The sequence below is a fragment of the Eleutherodactylus coqui genome, chromosome 8 (genome assembly GCF_035609145.1).
Source record: "Eleutherodactylus coqui strain aEleCoq1 chromosome 8, aEleCoq1.hap1, whole genome shotgun sequence".
NCBI classification, from domain to species: Eukaryota; Metazoa; Chordata; class Amphibia; order Anura; family Eleutherodactylidae; genus Eleutherodactylus; species Eleutherodactylus coqui.
This window is the reverse complement of record NC_089844.1, coordinates 33,081,276-33,098,574: the sequence shown is the minus strand read 5'-3', so window position 1 is coordinate 33,098,574 and position 17,299 is coordinate 33,081,276. Positions and strand designations below refer to the sequence as shown.

Below are 17,299 nucleotides of genomic sequence, written 5' to 3'. Positions count from 1 at the left end.
ATCGTAAAAACAGCCTTCCCCAAAATGCTGCTATTGTGTTCTTTTTCCATTTCGCTCCACTTAGAAGTTTTTTAAAGTCTTTTACTACATTGTATGGCATGTTTAATCGTACCGTCGAAAAATACAACTTGTCCTGCAAAAAACAAGTCCTCATGTATACATGTTACCGGGAAAAAAATGTGATTATTTTTAAAAAGTGGAAATACCAGAACTGCAGAATGTAACCTGGACGCAAGAGCATCAATAACCCCTGGTCATGAAAGGGTTAATACCTGAATTAGTGGCACATTCTGTCATCAGTCAGGCTGCATTTCTTTTTAAAAGCCGCACCTTTTAGGCTTCACATTCTGAAAATGATAGATGTGGAAGTAACTTTAGACTGCGCACAATGAGTAGTAGTGTCTAATAGTGATTAATTTTTGGTACTGGAAACATATAAATACGTCTAACTAAAGGAAATGCCTTTGTGTATTTTTAGGTGGGTTATATGGAAGATGGTAGAATTGTAGCAGCAGATATCAACTTGTACAGTAATGGCGGATATTCTGTGATGGAATCGGTGTTTGTAAGTCTTTCCATTCTTCTCTCAAGATTGTAAATTGCAAAGTTGTAGAACAGAAGCCATCTGCCTGATGTCTGGAGATCATCACAGCAGAGACTCGGCATTATGCTTTATGATAACATTTTCATAGTGTCCAAAACAATCCAAAAAAGGTACCTGCTACTTATTAGAAATTTTTTTAAGAAACCTGTGTAGGAACAGGGATGGCTGGTAATGTGTGATAACTAGTAACAATGGCAATCGCTTTACTCAAAATGATATTTTGAGTTGAAAAATTACCCTGAAGTGCTGACCACTCCCTTTTTTTTAATTTGCTGTCCATTGCCAAGTGAATAACAGAGATAATAGGACAGATAATGGGGAGGAAGTGTGGGGTGAGTGGGGGTGGTGACGGATAGGGGAGTGGGTATTAATGCAGTATGTCTCCGCTGGAAGTATGGCATAGCTAGGTTGACCTACAGGTCACGCCCAGTTTCAAGCCTTGGTGGAGACATACTACAGTATAGCTCGCTTACAGAGTGCCCAGCAGAGAGGAAGGGTGGCTGGAGGAGATTTCTCTCCCCTCGTCCCTCTCTGGAGATTTTGTCAGCTTTGGACGTGACCTGGGCATTACCTGTAAGTCAGCCTAGCCAACCCATACTTCCAGTGGAGACATACTGCACTAATACCAGGGGAGTGATAACTCATACTGCTCAAAGATGTCTATAGAGATGGGAGAAGGGAGAGAGACATACACAAACACTGCAGCAGCTAACTAGTAAGTTTTTACTATTTCTGGCAGCTACTGATATTACATCTACAATGCTTAGTAGTGTTGTAAAGTATCCTGAATTATCATGTTATTTATGCGTGTGCTACAGGGAGTTAGGGAAAATATCTGCTGTTTTCTCCAAGTGCAGTGTATAGAAGACATCATGCTAGCTAGTCTCCTCCCACCATCTCAGTGAAAACTGAAAATTGGAATTACAGCCCATAAAGTGGCAAGCTGTGGTTAAAAAAGGTGCGGGCCATTTAATGGTCAGAAATAGTGTTATACCACATGTACACACACACATGGTAGCAGATGTTTGAAAAATCATCTAAAAATTTAGGTAGTGCCTATAACAATACAATCTAACAGAATGTATTACCTATCATAGATAATGGAGGTTTCAGTGCTGCAGACAGATGCTGCTTACCACATTCCTAATCTGCGGTGCCAGGGAATAGTCTGCAAAACAAATCTTCCATCAAACATAGCATTTCGAGGTTTTGGGTTTCCACAGTGTGCATTGATTACAGAAGTGTGGATCGATGAAGTAGCAGCTAAGTGCAATTTGCCTCCTCATCAGGTAAGCAGTACTTTTAGATATATAGTAATATTTATGTTTCCTAATTTTTGCTCTTTAGGGAATCAATAATAAGGTAGTAAAAATACTAAATAGTTGTATAATTTCCTGTTCTTCAATGACACCTTGTTTCACATTAAAGCGTATCTCACGCATGCTGTCATGCGCAGTTTTCCTGGTTTTCAATTTTTTGTAAAATCTCCCAATTTGTTGCTCAGTGAAGGTGCGCATAAATGCCGCACATACGTAATGCAATTGCATATGTATAGCGTGTTATACGCTCCCATAGAGAGCAATAGGGTTCTATCGCATAATACATGGTAAAATAAAATATGCTGTGTTCTTTTCATATGAGCTAGACCTTAGAGATGTCTCATAGCCCCTTATCTCCTGCTGTCCTTTCCCAAAGCCGCCACTCGGCGCATGCAGCAGACGCCTTGATTGCGCATGCACACTATCCTAACATTAGTCCTATATAGAGGACAGTGTGCATGCATGCTCAAGAAGGCTGCTGCATGCATCAAGCTGTATGGCCTTGCCAGCGAAGAGTGGGAGAACATGGAGGCAGATGAATATACAAAAGCTCACCCCTGGACTGAGTGTCCTTTCTCCTATGAGCTTATAACTTTAGTTTATGGGTTTATTAAAGTTGACAGGTTCCCTTTAGGCCACCTGCAGACGAGCGGGTCGGATCCGGCGGCGAGAATTCTCGCCGCGGGACCTGACCTGAGTGCCTGCGGAGACGAGCGCGTACTCACCCGCGCCCGGCGGCCCCGGCTCTTTCATGTGCCGGCTGCCGGACAGCCGGCGCATGCGCAGACCGGAGCCGGCGGCCGGGTGAGTGACGTATCTGTGCGACATGCCGCGGTTTGTTTGCCGCGCGAACCAAACCGCGCGGCCAAACCGCGGCCGTCTGCATAGGAGTGCGTATTGTAATGCACTCCTATGCAGGCTTTGAGCGGCAGGAATGTGCAGGCGGCCTTAAGGTTGAACATTTTAAAATAAAATCAATAGATATTCTTTCCATATGTTGCTAGTGATAATGTACAGAAGTCTAATTGACAGTAACCATTACAAAGGAAAAATCATTAAAGTTATGCATGTTAGTTCACTCTGTTTTGTTTAGCAAGTATTGTCATGTGGAATTCAGCACACTAGTATGTTTGTTAATTCACAAAGAGCACACAGAACCATTATAGCCTATGGGGCTATGCAGACTGACGGTTTTTCACACAGACTGATGGACCATGTGAAAAAACTCATGTCACATCCTAATCTTGTGCAGCGGCCAGGGTCAAACCTTTGGGTGAGGGAGACAGCGGGGAACAAAATGTAGGGTCACGATGGCTCTACCATCTCCTCTCGTCACATCCCAAAACACGGTCCATCCTGGCAGTGTGAGAGGGTAAAAGCTAGCGGTTGCGCCAGCAGAGAAATGATAGCCTAACTGTTCACGTGACGCCAGTGCCTCTTTCCAGTAACGAGTCAACAAAAGCAAATATAGAGTTCACAGTCAAAGTGTAGTTTTCAAAACTCGAGGGACATGTTTTTTACTGGATATTTCCAACTTTGATTTTCCAAGTACATTACTGCAACAGCCTTAGGCCTCCTGTCCACGACCATGAATTCGCAGGCGGTAAATCTCCGGCGAATTACGCAGGCTGGAGCAGGCTGAAGCTTTCCATAGTGTTGTCCACGAGCGGAGAACCATTGCGATTCTCCGCTTGCGGCGGGCAATTCGCATCATGCTGTGAATTGCCCCGATTCTTCGCGGTCAGCCTATCTATTAGATAGGGCTGACCGGAGGAGATTCGGCGGCGGCTCCTGTTCCCGATCTCCACCGCGGGGCTTCGCAACGCCCGTGGACAGCCGGCCTTAAGTACAATATTGCTTTTTCCTTTCACCATCTTCCGACACACTTGCATTAGAAAAACACTCCTTTCTCAAGATACCAGTGTCATCAGTCCCAGTTATCTGATTGGTGGTTTTGGGGAGAGCACTCCTGACATGGAGAGACAAACACGAACCGTCCTCTCTCACTCTTCACGCCCTTTCCTCACTAACCTAGCAACATTCAAGAGGCAAAACACTCACGCCAGACTTGTACTCCGACTTGCAGTAGCTGCGTCGGTACTGTCCCTCTACTCCGTAGTTAAAGGGGTTGTCCCGCGCCGAAACGGGGTTTTTTTTTTTTTAACCCCCCCCCCCCCCCCCCCCGTTCGGCGCGAGACAACCCCGATGCAGGGGTTAAAAAAAACAACCCGCACAGCGCTTACCTGAATCACGGCGGTCCGGCGTCTTCATACTTACCTGCTGAAGATGGCCGCCGGGATCCTCTGTCTCCGTGGACCGCAGGGCTTCTGTGCGGTCCATTGCCGATTCCAGCCTCCTGATTGGCTGGAATCGGCACGTGACGGGGCGGAGCTACACGGAGCCGGCATTCTACACGAGCGGCTCCATAGAGAACAGGAGAAGACCCGGACTGCGCAAGCGCGGCTAATTTGGCCATCGGAGGGCGAAAATTAGTCGGCTCCATGGGAACGAGGACGCCAGCAACGGAGCAGGTAAGTATAAAACTTTTTATAACTTCTGTATGGCTCATAATTAATGCACAATGTACATTACAAAGTGCATTAATATGGCCATACAGAAGTGTATAGACCCACTTGCTGCCGCGGGACAACCCCTTTAAGCATGGGAGTGTGTAGCATTCTCCACTGACTCCTACTCCAAGAACTGATGCTCACTTCAGGTCCCCTGAGGGGATACGGCTAAAAGCTAAATGAGACGAGTCCGGGCCTAACCCTGATGGAAGCGTTATAGCCTCAACCTCCTGCTTACACGTCCTCCTTCTCTGACTACATCTCTCCTTCTCCTTTTCTCACCAACTAAACTCTGCTCTAACTGCTCTACCAATCACATTACACACCGCGGGTTTGGGAGAAAGTCATGCGGGACACCACCAAGATTGGTGACATTGACCCTGGAAGGTCACCTCCGATGACACAAAAACCAACAACCATGTAGATACAAACACAAATGCACAAGGACAAATCCATGTGGGGTGGACAAGCACAGAACCAGAGGGTCCCTAACTCTGGACCACTACACTTGTCTGTATCACTGATGAGAATTAGGGTATGCAAGTGCATGTCATTATGCGTCCGTCTGTGTATCAGACAATACATAGACAGGGGTCAATGTGGTTCTTGATGCGAGTTGTATTTGAACCTCTCATGTGCACACATGGCAAGCCTTACCTCGCTGTACTATCCCGCAGCATGTGAAGGAGATTTTTTAAACCCTCTCCACATGGCTTGTAATTTGTAACATAAATGCAACGGAATTTCCTCAAATAGTGGATCCTGCATGTGTGACCTTTACCTCGATACTACACTTTGACTATCAATGAGTGCCTATGCCTAAATAAAAATGAAAACTAATGAGGAAGAAAGGACATAGGAATGGCGAGGTAAGGCCGGGTGCACACTTGTGGGAATTTTGCAGTGTCTACAATACAATCCACGTAGAGGGGATTTAAAATACTTCCTTCACACGATGCAGATGTTTTCGGCGATGAATCCGCAGCATTTGTGACTCCGCAGCATGTCTATTTATACTGTGGAATTGTGCTGCAGAATTCAATACTTGAAATACAAGTACTGAATGCCGCAGCCGCTCCACAAGTGGAAATGCAGCCAAATCCACACCATTTCTCCCGCAAAAAATTGCAGAACAAAGACGCAATTTTTTTTTTTCACGGCAATATCGCGATCGCCTGTGTGAAACCAGCCTAAGGGCGCCTTTACACATGGCACAAATGCTGCAGAATTACTGCAGTGGATTTTGCTGTAGAAATTCCACAGCATTTACAGTACAAGCCATTTGACCGCAGTGAAAGCTCTCCCTGTCCACAATAGGAGAATCATTGCCATTCTCCGCTCGCGGGCAGCAAATCGCAGCATGCTGCAATTTGTGACGATTCTCCGTGGTCCTCCGCGGTCAGCCTGTCTGTCAGATAGGCTGACCACCGGAGATCCGTCTGCAGGCTCCTGCTCCCAGACGGCGGCTCCCGTGGCGGAGATCCGCCGCAGGATACCGCAACGCCCGTGGACAGGCAGCTTAAGTCATCTTCATGGCAAACTTCTGTTGCTTGTTGGTATCCGTATATTCTACTGTATTTTTGCTACAGCAAACAAACAGAAATGACTACTAATCCAACCCTGCATGGAAGGCATTGCAAGCTGTTATTAAAAAAAGTTACTCATATTCTACTACCTCATAGGATCTCAATACACCAAGTGTTACTGTATATATACCAATATTGCATTTGGTTTACTATTCATATATATGTGTCACTATTTGTTTTAGGTCAGAGAGATTAACATGTACAGAGGCATCATGATGACCCCTTACAAGCAGGAGTTTGATACGACTAATCTGTGGAGATGTTGGGAGGATTGCATGAAGCGATCAGCATACCATGCCAGGATGGAGGAAGTAAAGCAGTTCAATAAAGTGAATCATTGGAGGAAAAGGGGCATAGCACTTATTCCCCTGAAGTTTCCGGTCACCTTTAGCGTGGCTTATCAGAATCAAGTAAACATCTTCAATTCAGTTACTGGTTTCTGTTAATTAGTCAACTATTTTTCCTAGGATTTAAAATAATCCCTTATTCTGTTACTAATGGATAAGTGCCTGACTGTTGGGGGCCTAAGTGCTGGGATCCTCACCATTCACAAGAATGGCAATCCTGTGTGCCCCCTTTCGAGTTGGGCAACAGTCAAGCATGCGTGCTGTTGCTCCATTCATCTCGATGAGACTGTCGAAGAGAAGCAGAATACAGTTCTCTACCATCTCTGATAGTCCGTTAGGGTCCTTTCTAGAGTTGAGCGAACGTACTCTGCCAAGCTTGATGCTCGTTCGAGTATTAGTGTACTCGATGGTGCTCGTTACTCGAACGAGCATCACACAGTGTTCGACCCCGCCCCAGTTTTTGACTCCTCCCGCTGTGACTTGCCTGTTTTGGCCCCTCCTCGCCGCAACGCAGCGCGCGTCAATGGCAAATTTTTGGGCAGGCAGGCGAGAGAGAGAGAACGAGAACATGGGAACCAAGAAAAAAAAAGCTCAGGACCCGGCGTCCCACATACAAAAATGCTCAAGTCTCCAATTGTAGCCAATGGGGTTCATTACTCGAGTAGAGCTCTCGAATTTTACGAAAAGCTCGACTCGAATAACGCGAACCCGAGCATTTGGGTGCTCACTCATCTCTAGTCCTTTCATACAGGATGATTAAACTCCCAACAGTCGTCTCAGCGATAATTGTTCCTTCACACAGGAGCGAGGATGTGAATGGAAGCGGAGCGGGAAAGAGATCACTTCACCTATCTCCATTCACAGTAAACAGGCAGTCATTCATATATGGACGACTGCCTGTTTACACGGGCATTGTTTGATTTTTCATGCCTGCAGAAACATAACAATGAACAAATTATCATTCGTCGTTCAGTCGCTGCTGGCATTTACACTGAACGATTCACTGTGTTACCAGGGTATAGGAAGGGGTGCTGATAAGTATTAAGCCTTATCCAGAAATAATTGAGCTATAGAAGCTGGGTATAATTGTCTATTTGTCTATATTCAATGATGCAAAAATCAACAACCTATGATTTTAACTTGTCTTTTTTTTCAGGTGAATATGGTGGCATCTCCAAAGACATTCAGTGTAGAAGAGCAAAGGACCATAATCAAGTTCCTGTTTCTCCAAGGGAAAAGGTTAAGGCAGTAGCGAAGGGAACAAGGGACCCTTAGAGCGGATGCCGGGCATGACACGGGGGGGGGGGGGGGGGGGGCAGGTCACCTATAGAAGTGAGGAGGTAGGAAAGGGTTAACTAGAGTTAGGGGAGGGTAGAGAATTTTCTGGAATTAAGGGAGTATGGCGGTGATAGGTAGAAAATTTAGGAGGCGGGGGGATATATAAGGGAAGGGGTGCGAGGCAGCACCATCTTAGAGATAGAAGTGAGAGTAGTGAGAGTGACACTTACCATGTCGGGAATTGAAACACTTTTGCAGGAGCTTAGGGCAGCAGCCAGCATCCACGGTCAGGACTGGCTGCAAGAACAGGTGGCCGGAATGTTAGGGCCGAGCAGCGGTGCGGCGGTTCCAGCGGTACAGGAGAGGAGGTCTCGGCGGGCCAGACCTCCGTCTAGACTGAGGGAGGATGAGGTCACCCCTCCAACTCGCCGGCGGCTGCGGTTCTCTCCCTAAGGATCAGGGCAGAGAGCAGCAGGTCAGGAGGAATCCAGTCCGGCGGCCGGCGGGCACGGTGAGCAGGGGCCCTCGCTCTGGTCGGGGGGCGGGGCCTGCAGCATCGGACGTCGTCGGGCAGCAGGAGAGAACGGAGGTCTCGCCTAGTGATGTACCGGCTGGGGGAGCCTCTGGGAAGCATCCGGAGAGCAGAAGAACGGCCGTGGGGCTGGAATCAGCGATGGGAGCAGGGGGAGGATAAATTGAATTCACTTAGGTTAGATGTGCAGACGGTGTCTCGAGCTAAAAAGGTTACCTTAAAAACGTTACAGTCGTTGCTCGGGAAGTTAAATTTCGCGTGTCGGATTATGCCAATGGGGCGTGTGTTTTGCAGAAAAATGGCGGGAGCAACGGCGGGAGTGAAGGCCAGTCATCACTTCGTGCGGATCTCAGCAGAGATTCGCGCAGATTTGGCGGTTTGTTTTTTTTTTTGGTAAAATACAATAGGAGGTCGTTGTTTATTGAACAGGCAGTGGATAATTTTAACTGCGAGTTATTCACGGATGCGGCAGGGGCGTTCGGTTTTGGGGCATTTTTTCAGGGGCAATGGTGTGCCTGACAATGGCCGGAGGAGTGGCAGCGATACAGGGCAGTAAAAAATTTGGTACTACTGGAGCTGTTTCCAATTGTGGTAGCGGTGTCGGTTTGGGGGGAATGGTTCAGGAACAAGAAGGTTCGTTTTCACTGTGACAACCTGGGAGTAGTACAAGTGATTAATAGCATGTCAGCTCGGTCGCTGCAGTAGTTGATTTATTACGCCAGTTAGTTTTGCTTTGTTTGTCGTTGAACGCGTGGGTGGTTGCGGTCCATGTTCCGGGGGTGGACAGCAATATAGCAGATTCCCTTTCTCGTTTTCAGTGGGATCGTTTTCGGGAGTTGGCGCTGGAAGTGGAACGGGAGGGTCTGCGTTGTCTACCAGAACTATGGAGTGTGGTCGACGTGCGGCGGAGCAGCTGATTGCCGGGTCGTGGACGCAGGTCACATGGACATCTTATCTTGCAGTTTGGGAGGAGTGGCAGTGTTGGTTGAGGACGTTGGGGGAGGTATTGTCAGAGGAAGAGCAGGTTAATGCGCTATTGGCTTGGTTGGGTAACGTAGCTATTATGCGGTGGTCAGTGGTGAGAGTAAATAGATTTATGGCACAGTTAGCTTTCGGTTTCAAGTTTAGGGGGATGCGGGATTTGACAAAAGTCTTTTTGGTGCGGCAGGCATTAAAAGGGTTCTCGAGGGGTAGGCGGGAGAAGGATAGGAGGCGTCCCATTACTTTTGAGTTGTTGGAGAGGATGGGGGCAGAGTTGGGGAGTTTTTGTTCCGATGTTTACGAAGTGCGGTTGTTTCGCTGTGCATTTTCTTTGGCATTTTTTGGGGCATTCAGGTTGAGTGAATTGGTGTCACCCAGTAAGTTGGTGAAAGGGGGTTTAGAATTTGGGGACGTAAATGTAGTAGACAGAGTGTTGCATATTTGGGTGCGACGGTCAAAAACCGATCAAGCTGGTAAAGAAGTGTGTTTGGCGCAGGTGCCGGGTGCATTGATGTTTCCAGTACGTTGCTTTGAAGAATATGCAGAGTTGCGGCAAGGGGTTGGGGGACCAATTTTATGTCATAGTAATGGGGCCTTCTTGTCGTACTATCAGTTTACTGCGGTGTTAAAGGGAATCGTGGCGGCTTTGGGTTTAGTGGGAGAAGGATATTCATCACATTCTTTTCGGATAAGGGCTGCAACAGAAGCGACACGGTTGGGGTTATCTGGAGAGGTTGTGAAGAGGATTGGGAGATGGCAGTCGAGAAGGTTTCAGTTATATGTTCGTCCGGATCTGGTGTAAGTGGTAGTGAATGTGAGGATTATGTATATATAATTAAAAAAAAAAAAAAGTTATTTTGGCTGTTGGTCGGGTGATTTGTGGAAATTATTTGTGGTTTTATTCCATTTGCAGGTCTCAGAGATCCAGCGTTAGTCTGGCTGATGGGCCATTCGTACGTTTATTGGGCTGCGGAGAGGGCAAAGGTTCGGCCTATGGGGAGGCAGTTGGGGTTTAGCAAGGAAGCGGTCGTAGTGCGTTGGTTAGGAGAGAGGGGAATGAAATGGGGTCAGGTGCTGCGGCAGGTGGACTCTTACACCAGAATGGACAGGAGTCCAGATATTTTGGTTTTACATGTGGGAGGGAACGACTTGGGGAATCGTCCGGCGCGAGAATTGCGTCGTGACATTCAGTACGATTTTTTGCGTTTACGTTGCCTGTTTCCTCAGATGGTGGTGGTATGGTCAGAGATTATCCCAAGGAAGTTGGAGGGGTGCCCGTTCCTTAGTGGGAATCAATAGGGCAAGGGTGAAGCTTAATAGACATGTTTCAGCGTTTGTGGCAAGGAATGGAGGAGTCAGTGTCAGACATATTGATTTGGAGAAAGGGGAAGGCAACTATTGGGCTGGAGACGGTATTCACCTTAATGATATCGGGATCGATATCTGGGCGGTTGGAATTCAGGAGGGGATAGAGAGGGCATTGGGTTTGTTGGGGGCGGCGCAGGCTTAGGGGTAAGCCGTGCTTGCATTGGCGGGTGGGGGGTCCTTGGAGTCGTTGGAAATTGGGGGGGGGAGTTGGGAGGGCAAAGTGCTCACCTGTTTAGACTCCCTCCTTAGTATATTGGTTGCTATCTGATGCGGTTACTTGGTTGGTGGAGGGGGCAGTAGACTCCCTCCGGTTTAAGTAATGGGAGCGTTAGCCACCCAATGGGCAGTTAATGTTGCCCTTGAGCCTGTAGTCCGGCTGTGGGGCGAAGTATTTTCAGAGTGGTATAGTTGCACCAGATTTTGTGGCTCCAAGGACCCTCCCCCGTAATTGTTCCTGGGTAATTATAATTTTAATGTTGTTTATTGTTAGTAATAAACTGGCTGCTGTGGCCAATTCATCCAAAGAAAGTTGTTGTGTCGTTATTGGGAAGGGGACTACAGCATAGGTGGGTCTGCCCTTCCCGGGTCAGGTGTAAAGCAGATCCATGATGAAATGTCACAAGCTTTGGGTGACAGCGCCCAATTCATAGGCAACAGTTAAACATTGGGTTGTAAATTTTAAAACTGGCGATTTCAGTGTTGAAAGTGAGAAACCCAGTAGAAGACCTGTCTTTGTCTCCTTGTCTGCAAATGTGAAAGCCATCCATGACATGATCATGGAGGGCCGCCGAATATCAGTCAAAAGTACTGCTACATATCTGGAGATATCAAGTGAGAGAGTTGGTGCCATCATCCACAATGACCCGGGAATGAGAAAGCTTACAGCCAAGTGGATACCGAACAGAAGAGGAGACGTGTGGAGACATCGGTGGCTGTTTTGGAGCACTTTGCAAGAAATTAGTCAGATTTCCAGGACAAAACTGGTGATGAGACATGGATCGACTGTTATGATTCAGAGACAAAGGAACAGTCTAAGGAATGGAGGCACAGTGGTTCCCCTAGGCCAAAGACGTTCTGTGTGCAAAGGTCAGCACAGAAGCAAATGGCAACTATTTTTTGGGAAAAAAATGGAGTTCTACTCGTGGACTACCTCCTAAAGAGTCCAACCATCAATGCAACATATTACTGTTCGTTAATGACAAAGCTGAAACAAAATATTGAGGAAAAACGTTGAGGAAAGCTCTACAAATGTGTCATCCTGTCGCATGACAATGCCCCGTCACACACTGCAGGTGCCAGTATTGCAAAAATGACCTCCTTAGGCTTTCAACTGATGCCCCATCCACCCTATTCGCCCAACCTGGCTCCGTCTGACCATCATCTGTTCCCCAATTTCAAAAAACACTTAAAGGGACAACAGTTTAGGAATATTTTGGAGGCAACTAATGCTGCAAATGAGTGGTTTGACCAGCAGTCGGAAGAATTCTATTTGCAGGGACTTAAAAAGCTGCAGGAGATGTCACAAGGGCATCAACATCCTGGGGGAATATGTAGAATAGTGGGGCAGTTTCACCTTCCTAGTTCAATTTCTTCTAGGTAAGGCTCAATACTTATCAGCACCAAATTCAAATATAGCAACCAAAATTGTCTGTTAGGCAAGATAATGAAGCTATAGACATCGTAATATAAAGTCAGATATTCAATATTGTATCCTCTTGTTACACCAGATTGACCATTAAAACCAGGGGCCTCATTTATCAAAACTGTCTAACAGTACTTCCTGGAGAGATGCAGTGACTTATCAGATGAGCATTTAGAAAGATTTCACTGGGACATATGTGCAATTGAAAAACAGTATTAAGAATAATGCCTGCAATGTTGGCTATTAACTGCTGGAATATTCCAAGGGAGAACACTGGTGGACAGAAAAGAAATAAGTGACTTATGGAAACATTGCATCCAACTTCCCATATTTTTATGCCACTTATGGAAGTTCCTTGTTACTGTACATCTGCCACCTGGTGATCTCATGTCCTGCTTAAAACTGCATGCTACCCAATTCAGTATTTACTGTTTTTAAGTAAATTTATAAAACCTATTTAATTGCAATTATATATACACTTTTTTATTATAATGTTAAGGTTAATGTCTGTAAATCTGTTTCTGACAGTCACAATCTGAGCCCAAATTTGAAATCACTACCCAAAACTGTAAGAAACACAAAAATTTGTCCAAAAAATTCAGATTCCAGCAATCCAGAGAGAACGATATTATTCCATGTAAAAGGGTCCCTAGAGATGAATACAGCTGCTCCATTTTAAGGGGACACAGGACCCTTGTTCTCGTGATTGGTTGGGATCCTAGAGGTCCAACACTGACCAACCCTGATTAGTTTACTTTAGGTGAAGTGTATGCTAAGAAGTGACGGCCATAACATAAGATTCTTTCTATGTTGATGAATTTAGGCGGCTGCACTGGTTCACATTTATCATGATGGTTCAGTGCTAGTGTCACATGGAGGAACGGAAATGGGACAAGGCATGCATACTAAAATCATTCAGGTAAATTAAATTATTGATTGACTACATTTTACAAGTTGCTATAGTATTATATTAATGTCATTTTTATGGATGTCAGTTGTATTATGTCCTTTACAGATATCTGGCATGACCCTCCAAATCTGATGTATAAAAATGAAAATGACTATAATACAAAAGTATACAAGAGTCTCATATGTTCTCTTCACTTAAACTACAGATTGCCAGCCGAGAGCTGGGTATACCCATGTCCTACATCCACATTTGTGAAACAAGCACTGCTTCTGTGCCCAATACCATTGCCACTGCTGCCACGGTTGGAACAGATGTAAATGGGATGGCAGTAAAGGTATGTTGTATCTCAGGTTATGTAGCAATGGAACTGGAAAAATGGACTAAGAGTATTTTCCATAGTTGTTGCCAAAGTGCATGTACAGGTTCATCATCTGGTTGGATGAGGAGCAGCAACTGACCCGTTTTGTTATACCACACCCAGCATTGTGCCTGCAGATGCACAACTACTTTATTTGATTTTAAGCCTAAACCCCTTATTTTTGACTTTGGCTATCAGGCTAATGGTCCTTTTACATGGGACAAGATGGCTATCAGGCAAACGATGCCCGACACTCGTCCCAGTAATGCTCACTCCTGTGTTGTAACACAGGAGCGAGTATCGCTGGCATCACTCAGAGCGAGGCCAGTATGGAGTTGGGGTGGCTGGGAAGTGTTCTTCCCCCACCGCCTGCATTCACAATAAGCAGACAGTCGTTCAAAAGTGAACAACTGCTGTTTACACTGAGCGGCTCGTCGTTCACTTTTCTGCAAGCTGAAACTGAACAACTCTCAGTCAATCGCTGCATGTGTTTACATGGGACAATTACAGTTCAGATTCCCGTGGGAATCTCAACAATTCTCAATGATAACCGTCCCGTGTAAAAGGGCCATTAGGGCTCCTTCACACTGGCATATGCACAAAGGCGCATGCTTCAGCGCAACGTATTTGTGCTATGAATGATGTTGATTTTCCAGCTCGTCTGTGTACTGTACGCATGCAGGGCCTGTACATACACGTGCTCAACACACCCCTGATTTAAAAGGCTATTTAGCCTAATGATGTCCAACTGTGTTCTTTTTTCATAGAGTTGCGCAGAAAATTGCGAGTTTGTGCTCGCATTAAGCGCACATTTGCTCAACTCCAATAGACTTCTATGGGGACCTTTGCTGTGCAAATGTGCAGGAAAATAGACTGTGTCCTTTTATTTTTGTGCTCGAGATAAATAGACCCATTTTCAATGGAAATTTAAATGTACTCATTGAAATCAATAGGTTTTATTCTCTCACAATTGTGTCAGTAGTTACAGCGTTCCCAATCCCTACTTCTATAAAGAAAAAATACTTGGACTGACCCGAATTATTTTATTGCCTTCCTGCACAGAATGCTTGTGAGAAACTTCGAAAACGACTTCAACCGATTGTTAGCAAAAATCCGGAGGGCACTTGGGAGAGTTGGGTAGGTTGATTTTATACCTATTTTGGTACACTGAAAATCAAGTAAAATGAAATTTTAGTTAGCACAGAAGCAGGCTGCAGACCGTTTTGTTCTTTAAAGTTACTCAGGTGGTTTGCACCTTTTTACTTATAAGAAACTTTTCTTCATACACTTTGACGATCATGGATTGTCTGATGACTTCAGGACTTGTCTCTTCACTATTATTCTCTGGAAGTCAATAAACAATGAAGCTGTAAGATAAACAGTAAGTGACACTGACACAACGAGACAGACTAAAAGAAAAGTCAAAAGTGGGAGCATACATGGTGTAATAGAAAATCACCAAGCCTTTATTGACTCCATGTAGGGAAGAGACAGCGTTTCAACCCTTCCGGGTCTTTGTCAAGTCTGACAAAGACCCGGAAGGGTTGAAACATTGTCTCTTCCCTATATGGAGTCAATAAAGGATTGGTGATTTTCTATTACACCATGTATGCTGCCACTTTTTGCATGGATATGCAGGACTTCGTTTAAACTTTTGTTCATAGCTCCTGGTGTGGCATTTTGCATTTGTTCAACCCCCCCCCCCCCCCCCCCATATTGGGCAAGGAGACATTTGTGTGCTGCTGGACTATTTTATTAAAGGGGTTTTCAAGGACTAGGATACTGATGAGAATAGGTCATCACTACCCAGTTGGTTGCATCCTCCGATGTTCACCGATGATTAAAGAGGCTAAAATTGTATTGTTCTTAGTGAGAGAAACCAAATTATCTTGTAGATATGATGTCTTTTAATGGCTAACAAAAATACATGATGTTATAGAGAGCTTTCAAACCAACGCAGAGTTCTTCCTCAGGCATAATGAAATAGTTTTTAAAGAGGCATATATATATACTTCTGAAAAGGCACAGACATGGTGCGAATAATTTGCACTTAACACAATACCAAAACAGGATGAACAGAGAAGTAAAAACTTAAAGGGGTTGTCCCGCGCCGAAAGATAAAAAAGTTTTTGCCCAGTCCCCCAGTACCTGCAAAGGAAAACCGCTGACATGTGTTATTAAAAAAAAAATTCCCTTACCTGAATCCCCGTTCAGCAACTTTAAAAAATCTTCTGTCCAAGATGGCTGCCGTTGGTCTTCTCCCACAGTACACCGCGGGTCTTCTCCCATGGTGCACTGTGGATCTTCTTCTGCTGTCTGCGCTCCATTGCCGATTCCAGCCACCTCATTGGCTGATCGGCACCATGTGACGGGGGTGGAGCTACGCGATGATGGTGAGAAGGGGGAGGAGCCAGGACGCAGCTCGTGAGCCCGGACCATCTAGGAGAAAAATCCTCTGTGAGCAAGCGCGACTGTTCCTGCGACCAGAGAAGAAGTTTGTTCGTCGCCATGGAGACGGGGACGCCAACACCGGGAGGGGGTAAGTATATAACTTCTGTATGGCCAATATTTAATGCACGATGTATATTACAAAGTGCATTAATATGGCCATACAGAAGTGTATAACTGCACTTGCTGTTGCGGGACAACCCCTTTAATTAGCCCACTGATGAATGATGTGAAATCTTTATGGTCTCTAAATTGGTGTTAAGGTGTCACCAGGCCAGCATGTGATCTCTGCTCCAGATTTCTCATACTCTCCAATGATGTAAAAATCCCCCTCCTAGGTTCAGTCCATCCTTGCTAGCGTCAAACATGGTTATCAACTTGTATTCCCAAATTCTTCTGTGACATTGAGATTTCAAAAAGCCTTTTAGTATCATAGCTTCCATATGTTCTGTGTTGTGCCCATGACTAGAAAAATGCTCCACCACAGGTAATTCTGTCTTTCTGAGGACAGGTCATCAATATTTTTTGTCTGGAAAACCCCTTTGATTTGTAGCTAGATTTAGTATTTTCATATATGTCATAATTAGAGATGAGCGAGCACGCTCGAATAAAGCAGTTACTTGAGCAAGCATCGCTCTTCTCGAGTAACTGCTTACTGGTCCGAGCAGGCTCGGAGGGGCAGCTCGGGTGAGTGGGGGGTAACGGGGGGGGGGGGGAGAGATCTCTCTAACTCTCCCCCCACCGCCCACTGCTCATCTCTGCCCCAGCCTGCTCGGACCAGTAAGCAGTTACTCGAGAAGAGTGATGCTCGCTCGAGTAACTGCTTTATCCGAGCATGCTCGCTCATCTCTAGTCATAATCAACCTTGTGTCAGTACTTTGTTCTAGGTAACAAGATTACAAAAAAGCACTTTCAAACTTTTGTTCTCAGCAATCCAAAAGGGAAAACAGGGGCATTCAAGTGTGGTAAAAAACGGTGTAAAAGCTGTATACATATATCACATGGCACCACAGAAATAAAAAGTAAAGATAGCGAGAAAATATCTATAAAACAATATCTAACGTGTAAGTCTAGGTACGTGATATACCTACTTGAATGCCCCTGCGGAAAGAGATATGTGGGAAGAACCACTAATTGTCTTAGTCCCAGAATTTCTCAACATAAAAGTAATATTAAGAAAGGTTTTATGAAACATAGTGTCTCGAGACATTACAGTTTATTTCATAATTGTGATCCCTCATTGCTAAAAGTGACTCCGTTGGAGAAAATATCTGTAAAATCAGTCAACTGTTTGAGGATAAAGGAGATGTTCTGGATTTTTAAGTTGGGTTCACTGGTCCCTCACGGTTTAAACGA

General features: G+C 45.3%; 1 protein-coding gene across 1 annotated transcript in view; it reads left to right on the top strand.

Moving 5' to 3' along the window:
- The window catches only part of LOC136576284 (aldehyde oxidase-like), a 124,148-nt gene that overhangs the window by 68,974 nt on the left and 37,875 nt on the right, over positions 1-17,299 (top strand). Inside the window, exons 22-27 of the mRNA XM_066575461.1 lie at positions 479-565; positions 1,702-1,893; positions 6,262-6,489; positions 13,051-13,146; positions 13,343-13,471; positions 14,558-14,636. Of these exons, the coding sequence (XP_066431558.1) occupies positions 479-565; positions 1,702-1,893; positions 6,262-6,489; positions 13,051-13,146; positions 13,343-13,471; positions 14,558-14,636 (811 nt within the window). The remainder of the gene's footprint in view (positions 1-478; positions 566-1,701; positions 1,894-6,261; positions 6,490-13,050; positions 13,147-13,342; positions 13,472-14,557; positions 14,637-17,299) is intronic.